This window comes from Ovis aries, chromosome 22, assembly GCF_016772045.2.
Source record: "Ovis aries strain OAR_USU_Benz2616 breed Rambouillet chromosome 22, ARS-UI_Ramb_v3.0, whole genome shotgun sequence".
NCBI classification, from domain to species: domain Eukaryota; kingdom Metazoa; phylum Chordata; class Mammalia; order Artiodactyla; family Bovidae; genus Ovis; species Ovis aries.
The window spans coordinates 18990184-18999701 of record NC_056075.1 but is presented as its reverse complement, the minus strand read 5'-3'; the positions used below and the strand labels follow the sequence as shown (position 1 = coordinate 18999701).

Here is a 9518-nt window from a genome sequence, read left to right as displayed (position 1 = left end):
AATGGTTTTCATCAGATTCTCAAAAGCATCCACCACCCTCAACAAGTTAAGAAACTGAGCTAGATCCGGGACCCCCAGAGCTAGAAAGATTGCCTATCCTTTCCTATTTCTTTGCATAGGAGGGTCACAGCCTCCTGAAAGCAGGACCCAAAGGAGCCTCTGAAGGTTCTGCTCAAAATCTGGGGACACCTGGGTCTGGGGCTGGAGGGGTCTTCCAGGAAAGCAGACATTTGGAGTCAAGGGCCCAGAAGGCAGGGTGATGGTCATAAAGGCATCGATAGACGAGAAAACAGTCCTAGCTCGCTCCTCCTCAAATGGCTTATTCCAGGTCTTTCTCTTCCCAAGTCTGATTCCCCAGCTCTCAGAAACCCAAAGTCCTTATTCGGTTCAAGGTTCATTCAGTAAATCCTTACTAGGTAAATCCTTCCTGGCACCTATTATGTGTCAGGCTCTATTCTAGGCGCCTGACTTCAGATCTCTTTCCAGTCCAGCACGCGAGGACTTTGCGCACTGCCGATCAAGGGCGTTCTTCCCAACCTTAGCCCCCACTACATCCGGTCCTGAGAGGCTCAGACTATCCTGCCCACCGAAGTGGGCTGGGGTTTGATGAGTGGGGAAGCAGTACCTGTGAGCAAAGCGGTGAGGGAAGCTGGAAGAACCCGCTTGACCAGAGCAGGTGGGCCGAGGGCAGCCCTGGCCCAGGGCGGGCGGGGACTAGGCGGGATGGGATGGGGACACCGCCAGCGGGGCCAGCGGGGCCAGCGGGGCCAGCGGGAAGGCGGAGGACTGGGGAGGAGGGGGGAGATGCTCCCCACGGCCGCCTCCGCCGCGCCTGATCTCGGGGCTGTGCTCGCCCGCTCCCCGCCCTCTGAGGCCGTCGCGAAGCTCCGCTCTCCATACTGAGCAGTCCCTGGGAGGCGCTCGGACACGTCCCCAGGCCGGATAAAGATCGGCTCGGCGCTCGCTCCGGAGCGCGAAATCTCGCCATCAGCACTGCTCGCGCTGCCGCTCCGGCCCGGCCCGGCGACGCCAGATCGCTATCTGGGGAATCGGGAAGGCACGCCACTGCCCCTGCCGCCACCCTCGACACTGCACACAGGGGTGGCCGCGGGGCCCTGGGGCTCGCTGCCCTCCCCTCCCCCCTGCCTTCCTTCCCAGCACTTCCTCCCGGGGGACCCCTGCTTCCCGCCGGCCCCGGGCCCCCAGCGCCCCGCCAGACGCCCTCGCCCCCATCGCCAGGCCCGGCTGCCTCCTGAAGGTTACGCGACGCAGCGGCGAGGCGCGGGGGGCACCCGCCCTAGCCGCCGCCTGCGCCGCCGCCCACCCCAGCGCCCGCCTCGCCGCGCCCGGCCGGCCCGGCTGCCGGCGGCTGCCACCGCAATCCCCGCTCCTAAATCAGCGCGAGGAGGCGCCCCTCCCCCTCCCCGGCTCCCGGGGCTCTCCGGACCGCGATTGGCCGCGCCACCCCGGGCCCCCAGCTCCAGCTGCAGCGCCATTGGCTGCGGGTCTCCACCAGCCTTTACATAAGCCCCGGCGCGCTCGAGTGGAGTTGTATAAAGCGAGCGAGCGGCGTCGGGGCGGGAGGCTCGAGGCCAGCCCGGGACCGGGGCTCCGAGCTGGAAGGCGGCGGCGGCGGCGGCAGCAGAGGCGGCAGCGAGCTCCGGCTCTCCGGCGCCCCCAGGCGGCGGGGCTGAGAGAGCCCGAGGATGGCTGCGAGCGCGGACCCCGGGGTGAGTACCCGCTCCAGTGACCCCAACCCCTCAGGCAGAGAAAGTTTCTCCCGCCCTTTGCGCCCTCCCGATCCTCCTGCAGGGTTGGCGGGGGTGCTGGCGGGGAAGACCGAAACCGCTAAGGCGGCGGCGGCGGCGGCGGCAGCTTGGTTTTCAACTTGCCAAGAGGCGCAGGACTCGACTGGCGCGCAGAGCCTCCTGCGGGCTGTGGGGAGAGGCCGGCGCCTGGCCGGAGGTGGAGGAGAGGTGGGAGCTGAGGTGTGGGGGCTACAGCTCTCACAGCTGGCAGAGAAAGTGTTGGGGGCGCCCTGGAGGTCAGCTGTTTGGGGAGGGGGCGGCGGAGCTGGGAGGGGGCGGAGCAGGTGAGGAAGGATATGCGTGGGGTATTGGGGAGTCACCCAGCGAACCAGGCTCAGCTCCGGGTCGGGGAAGCTACTGGCCTCTGCCGGCTGTCTACGCTTCCAGGGTGGGGAAAAGCCCTGGGGGAGGCTAGCGCTTCCCCCCGCCAACGCCCCCCCCCCACCCGCCCCAACGCCCCGGGAACCCGAGCTCCTGTGCACAGCGCTGGGTGGCAGAGAGCTCCGGGAGCCAGCTCCGCGCGGCTTAGCTGTCAGCTGCCTTTGCTGGACCGAGGTGTGGTCTGCTTGCTTTCATCCAATCTTAGACACACCAGCTTCAGGCATTCCAGGGGGACCGGGGGTCCTCCTCGGCCCAGTGAGGGGGCGGGGGGAGGCACATGGAGGTTTTTATGGGGCAGGAGGCCGAGCTTGGGGGCATGCCCAGCAATGCAGCGCGCTTTTTCACAGCATAGTAGTTGAGAGTCCTGGTTAGTCCCCTTTCTGCAGAAACGAACTCAAGAATCCAAAGTCATCCCAGCCCTGGATAGGAGCCTACCAGAGTGGCGGTGAAATGTGCCTGGGGTTGGGGTAGGAGGGTCACTTTTCTTCCTCTGGGAATGACTAATGAATATTGCTGCTGGTGGTGCTATGGGGTACACCTAGTGTGGCTACTCTGTGTCCCAGGAGGTGCTTCAGCTCTCCAGGCAAGACATTTTCTTCAGTCACACTTGGAGTGTCTTCTGGGATGGGTGCAGGATTTCCCAAGTGAAGCCAGGTCAAAAAGGAAAGGAAGCAGGTTCCAGGGATAGGGAACAAGTCTGTAGTGCTGTCTTGAATCAGGGGAGAACTCTCGTGGGAAGAGAAACACTACCGGGAGGGAGATTTTTTTGACCCTGATTACTTGGGCTGCAGCTATCCAAGACTGAATTGGAGCAAATTCAGAGTCACCCTGTACCTCTCTCTCAGCCACAAGAGAGGGGAGATGGAGAATGGAAAAGTGGGAATATGGCGGTTGTTCCAATATGGCCCTTGAGGAAGCATTTGCTCTCCATCTGACTTAAGAACATGTTATTGGCAGCAGGTCCTAAAGTCCATTTAAGAGGCAACAAAGGGAGGTTAAGGTCTACATGCTGGCACAGTGGACCACAAGTAGAATATTCTGGTTTATACTTGGTAATAATGGTCTCTGGAGAAGGTCAAAAGTGGGCTGCTCAGTTGGGGCTGTCTCCTGTACCTCATCCCCAAATGTGGATGAGGGTTTTGAACTCCTGGGGCAGCTACATCAGCTGGAGATCTTTTAGCAGGGCTCTGGATTCATACCCCCAAACCTAGCTCCGTCTTCTGCCCACAGTCAACATTTTTCTGCTGCATTTTCCAAGACCTTCTCGCCACTGGGGATTTGTACAGCAAAATACCTGCTTGTTGCTCTTTCTTCTCTTTTCTCCATCTGGGCTGCACCTGCTATTCCGAACCCTGATGTTTATTACTCTGCACCTTGATGTTTGGTTAAGATGCCCTATCGCAGCACAGTAGTGCCCTGTGAATGTGTGGTCCAATGGTCTATGTAATTCTCGAAAGCGAAATATATTCTTAAGATAGCAGGACTGCAGACCAGGAAGGCAGGCTTATTAAACAGCTTGTGACAGACAGTCCTGTTCTCAATCTTGCAGCCTGCTTAGGCAATAGAAGCTGCCCAGCAAGCTCCTTGGTGCCCAGTAGGGGGCGCCAAAGGCACCCAGCTCAGGACCACTGACTTACTCACTTCTTGCCCTTCACTGGCCATAGTAACTTAATGCTTTAAGCAAACTCAGGCCTTTAACCTTCACCTTCTTGATTGGAACCCTTCTACCACGTACTTCCTGGACTTCAGGTGGTCCTGTGATCTCAGGTGCAAGGAGATAGATACAAGTACAGCATTCCAAGGAAATAGAGCCAGTACCCAGCCCCACCTGCTCTCTGAAATTATCCTTTGTGCTTGGTGCTGGTGCATTCCTTGAACTTGTTCAGTACTCATAGAGCCCCAGAATATTAGAGCTAGAAGAAAGGGACCTTGAAGAGCACCTACTCCAAAGCCATCCCACCTGCAAACAACTTACAGATGGGAAAACTGAAGCCCAGTCAAGGCAAGCATCTTTCCCAAGGTCACATGGCTGGTGGAAGAGATAGGACTGGGTCCTAGGATTTCCTGCTACTGAGAACTCTCTCCGCTCCCATGACCTGCTTCCTCTTTACTATGGAGATTGATGTATGTTCTGCACAGTTGTTGATGTTGTGTAGTGGCTAAGTTGTCTCCAGCTCTTTTGCAGCCTTGCAGACTGTATATAGCCTGCCAGCCTCTTCTGTCCATGCAATTTCCCAGGCAAAAATAAGTGTTCATAATTGCTGGCTGAACAGACATTGGTAAATTAATACATCTAGTAGCTTGGGGAAAATTTCCTCTGAATCTGTTATACAGACTGAGAAGGCAAGGAATAGATAAAGCTCTTGTAATATACATGTACAGGTAATAGAAATTTCTAGTTATTCTTTCCCCTTCCTCCATTATCTTGTCTTGTTATTCCAAGTGGTCATGTAGGGGAAAACAATGCAACTCCAGGTTTCTCTCCATGGACTTAGGAATCAGAAGTGCCCAGCCCCTCAAGATGATCTTGGAACCCAAGCCTAGGGCTCTTCCTTCTGCTCAGGAATGCTGGAGTAGGGTCTCTCTGTCCCATAGTCACACCACTGCCTATGGGACCTCCAGTAGTTGGATTCTGGGTGAAGTGAAGCATTTCCATCCAGTATTTGCCCATTTCCCCATCCTTGCGGCTCCCAGCTCAAGGTCAGAGTGCTGGGATGTTCTATTTTTGCAAAATCCTCATGTGAGGGTTTCTTGGGTGACCTGGAAGATACTACCATTTCCATTGCCCTTTTTCTGTTCTGAGTCTGGCTATCGACATCTGAGCTGGGCCCTGGGAAGGAGGTTTGCTGAGTGACCTATGGGCTGCCCCTCCTCCAGAGTCCTCTCCCCACCCTGCTCCTTTGCCCTGTGCATGGAGTTTCCCCCAGAGTGTCTGCAGACTTGGCGGTGACCCTCAGGAGGAACCAGTGATTCCGAGAGGCAGATCCGCTTCTGTCCCTAAGGCTCACCCAAGGGATGCTTGTTGCCAGGGAAGGTGCTTGAGTTTTCTCATCTCCTTCAGGCTCTCAGACACGTTGTGTCTTTGTCTTCAGGTGGGGGAGGTGGGTGGTAGGATAATGTGGACCACAGAGCCACAGTCCCTTCCTTGAAAGCAGGGTTCTGAGAGCCTGGACTGGGGATTTGTGCCTGCTCCCAGCTCTGTCTGAAGAGTTGTGCCTGCGTTCCCAAGGCTTGGATTTTTCTTGGATAAGACCAGAGGAATATAATTACATAAAACACAGTGATAGTATGGGATCTCTAGATTTTTGTTTGAATGTGGAAGCGGCATTAGACATTGAGGAAACAAGAAGTTGCCTCTTACATGAGTCCCACTAGATGAGTGACCCTTATTACCTGCTCTCGCTGGGAAGGCAGCTGAGTAGTGGGAAGGATGCAGGCTTAGAGTGTGACTCCCCGCTTCCTGCTTAGGAACCTTGGACAAATGCTTAACCTCTGCATGCCTCAGTTTCCTCCTCTGTAAAATGGTGAGGCTTCCTGTGATGAGGGTAAGATAGTGAGCATCAGGGAAGATAGTCTTTAACATGGCTCTGCCCTTGGTGAGATATAAAGAATGGATGGGAGGGGATAATATTACGGGGTCACTGGGGACTGCACCGGGTCTTCCTTTTCCCTGTGAAAGAGACCAAACCTCCAGGTTTGCACATCAGCCTCTGCTCATTGCAACATCTGAGCTGTGGACAAGACCTCCTTGACAGAGCTGCTGTCTTCCTTCCCCCACATTGGGGCTTTCATATGGGGGTTCTGCCATGCTTGGGGAAAAGAAATTTTACAGGTCCCAGGATAATTCTGAGTGTGATGGAAGGCCCTGAGCTATTGATTCTAGGAAGGATCTTTGTGCTAGGAGAAGGCTTCCTCGGAGCTCAGTGATTTAAGAGTGCTGACAAACCCGTGCTCCCCGGGCCTCCTGCAGGCTGCAGATACAGGCTTCTGGGCCAGCCACGGTTCTACGAGGGATTTCTGGGGAGCCTAACTGGTTGCTTAGGGGACATAAACCTGTGAACTCTCCTTAGGAGAAAGCATGAAATCAATTGGTTTATTATCACACTAGACACCCCTGGACCATGGAGGGCATTTAAGAAATGAGAAGCTAGCAAAGGACAAGGAGGTTGTGTTTGAAAAGTCTATGGAAAAGTGTGAAGGGGTTGGAGAAAAAGACCTTTCTCCACTGAACCACATGATCTTGACCTTATTGAAGTCCTTGGCCAGTGAGCAGAGAGATTACTGTGCCCATGTGGCAATGGCTGTAGACATTTTTGATTGTGACAGCTGGATCAGGCGGCGCTGTTGGCATCTAGGGGGTAGAGGCCAGGGATGATGTTAACCATCTTAGCGTGCACAGGACAGGCCCCGACAAAGAACTGTCTGGCCTAAAAATGTCACTAGTGCCAAGATGGAGAAACCCTGGACTCATCACAGCATGGACTCACAGCATGTTAGAGGTTGAGGGATTTTAGCAGTATTCTCACCCAACCCTCCCACTTCACCGCTGAGGACCCTGAGGTCCAGAGGTGAAGAGACCAACCAGAATCATGCAGCAAGTGAGTGGCAAAGCTCATCTGTGCCTCAGATCTGCTGTCTCCTAAGAGTGACTTACCCAGACTCCCCCCAGCGTTGTTGTGAAGGTTCAGTATGAGCTGTGAAAACACTTAGAAAATTCTAAAGAGGTTATTATTAATATTGCTATTATTAAGAATTGGGGAGTTTGGAAAGCTCTATTTCTGGCTATGCCACTGACTCATGGTACAAGTTCGGTGCATCATTCCCCTGCCCCCTAGGCCTCTTGTGTCAGGGCCTGCGGGGTTCCGGGGGGCGGGGGCGGGGGGGGGGGCGGTGGTCTCAGCAAATGACAATTTTATCATGATCATTATCTTCAAAGAAAAGTCCAAAGATCTGCCCTTCAAAAAGCCTAGACACTTTAAAAGAAGATAAAAATTTTCCTTGAAAGAAATCATGTTGACTTCGTAAGAAGAAAAACGTTTGCTTCTTGGAAAAGCTCCAGTCCCCGGGCCCTGTGAATTGGTTCCAGCCCAGGAAATCTGATCAACATCCGGAGGAGAAGCTGAGAGCTCCCCAACTGACAAGCGGGCTGGATTTGTCCCCACTCCCTCTAAGACTTCGCCACCCTTTCCTGCTCAGCCCTCTTGGCACAGGGACGCTTTGCAAGGAACCTGAAGGAGGGGTGGGCAGGCATGTCATTAATTAGTAAAACCTCGTTTACTTAACAGACATATTCTTAAAGATCTCTTCCAAGGGACGTTTTGACATATTACTTTAATTAGCCATAGAAGAATCGAGAGTGCCGAGAGTGTAAAATGACCCTTCCTGTAGTTTCCAGTTACTCTTACCTTTGTTTGCGCCCAATAAGTACAGTGACAAGGTCACGGGGGTCACTGCAGAGCTGAGAGGTCCTGTTGGCTGAGGAAGGGACTGCGGGGGCTTCTTCCCTCCTTTATTACCGCTCCATCTACCTGGAGAGCCTGCCCACTTCGTGAGACTTGCATTGGCATCCCTACCCTCCTTGGGGATAGGCAACATGCCCAGGAACCCGATTCCCTGCCTGGATGGACAGAGGAGCCTTGCAGGGTTCCTGGGAGCAGCCTCAGCTGGTGTTTCTCACAGAAGGCCTAGCCCTGCCCTTGCCTTCCTTGCACTCAGGATTGGAGGTAGGAAGTCCCTAGAGGCTCTCCTTAGAGTAGGGTTCTCCAAACAAGGAGCCATGGACTGGTATAGTCTGCGGCCTGTTAGGAACTGGGCTGCACAGCTGGAGATGAGCGACAGGCATTCGAGTGAAGCTTCATCTGCTGCTCCCCATTGCTCCCATTACTGCTTGAACCTTCTCTCCCTCCAATACTTGTCCATGGAAGAATTGCCTTCCACAAAACCTGTCCCTGGTGCCAAAAAGGTTGGGAACCTCTGCCTTAGAGGACCAAAGCTACACTGTTCCCCACCCAAACTGGGAGGGTGGACACACACACAGACCTCACCCAGTTCCTGGCGTGAATGTGCTGAGCGTCCTGCAAGTCCAGGGCAGGCCAGCCTCCAGAGGTCAGTCCATGTAATGAGACTAGGTGAGCACAAGAGCCCTTTCTCTCGCTTTGCCCCGGGGAGGTCATGTTCCCTTGTGCCCTGGTCTCCAAGAACAGACTTTTTTGGAATGGCAATCATGCACCAGTCATCTGAGAAGCTATGTATATCCAAAGAGCCTTTTGCAGGCAGGGAGAGAAGAGTCCCGGAGAAGGAGAAATGCTGCCTAGCAAGCAGCGGGGGCTGAGACACCATGTCTTTTGTTGTCAACTGCAAATCCAGTGCCTAGCATAGCATTTCAGAGAAGGCGATGGCACCCTACTCCAGTGCTCTTGCCTGGAAAATCCCATGGACGGAGGAGCCTGGTAGGCTGCAGTTGAAGGGGTTGCGAAGAGTCGGACACAACTGAGCGACTTCACTTTCACTTTTCACTTTCACGCGTTGGAGAAGGAAATGGCAACCCGCTCCAGTGTTCTTGCCTGGAGAATCCCAGGGACAGGGGAGCCTGGTGGGCTGCCGTCTATGGGGGTGAAGCGACTTAGCAGCAGCAGCAGCAGCAGCAACATAGCATTTGGCAGGGGGAGGGGCTTCACAGGTGCTTGGTGGGTGAACAAATGAATGTGTGGATGTAGGCAGCCAGTCTGGGGTAGAGTTGGCCCTTGGTATTAAAGTGGACCTCCAGTCCGGCTTTCTTTCTGGCTCCTTCTTCCCAGAGCGGGCACTTGGCCCCAGGGCTCTGTAAACCCACAAAGGTCCTACTGATCAAGCAAGGTCTGAAAGTGAAAGTTGAATTCACAACCCTATGGACTATAGCTTGCCAGGCTCCTCTATCCATGGAATTCTCCAGGCAAAAATGCTGGAGCGGGTTGCCATTTCCTCCTCCAGAGGATCTTCCCAACCCAGGGACGGAACCCGGGTGTTCTGCATTGCAGGCAGATTCTTCAATGTCTGAGCCACCAGGAAGCCCCCTCAGGAGCCCACATAGGACCCACATGTGACATGGTACCAGCTCAGCCTGGACGGGCTGTTTCTCTTCCTCTTCATCTCCTCCAGGTGCTCACCCCCGGCCCCCTCCAGCCCCTCCTGCAACCAGGCTGCTCCAGGAAAGCCCGGCGCAGATCTATCTTGGTAGCTGCAAGCTGATAGAATAGATGATCATTTGGATTTCCACCAAAGACAGACTAGGGAGTGAATCATTGCTTCACGGCAACATTCCCAGGAGGAAGCTTTTAAATAGCAAGGTCC

The 9518-nt window shown here is 54.6% G+C and overlaps 1 protein-coding gene across 3 annotated transcripts in view; it reads left to right on the top strand.

Moving 5' to 3' along the window:
• Positions 1 to 1551: 1551 nt before the first annotated feature.
• CRTAC1 (cartilage acidic protein 1) overlaps positions 1552 to 9518 on the top strand; it is a 147735-nt gene continuing 139768 nt past the window's right edge. For all 3 annotated transcript variants that reach the window (XM_027960229.2, XM_042238487.1, XM_027960226.1), the window contains exon 1: positions 1552 to 1730. In XM_027960229.2, the coding sequence (XP_027816030.1) occupies positions 1707 to 1730 (24 nt within the window). In that variant the 5' untranslated portion in view covers positions 1552 to 1706. The remainder of the gene's footprint in view (positions 1731 to 9518) is intronic.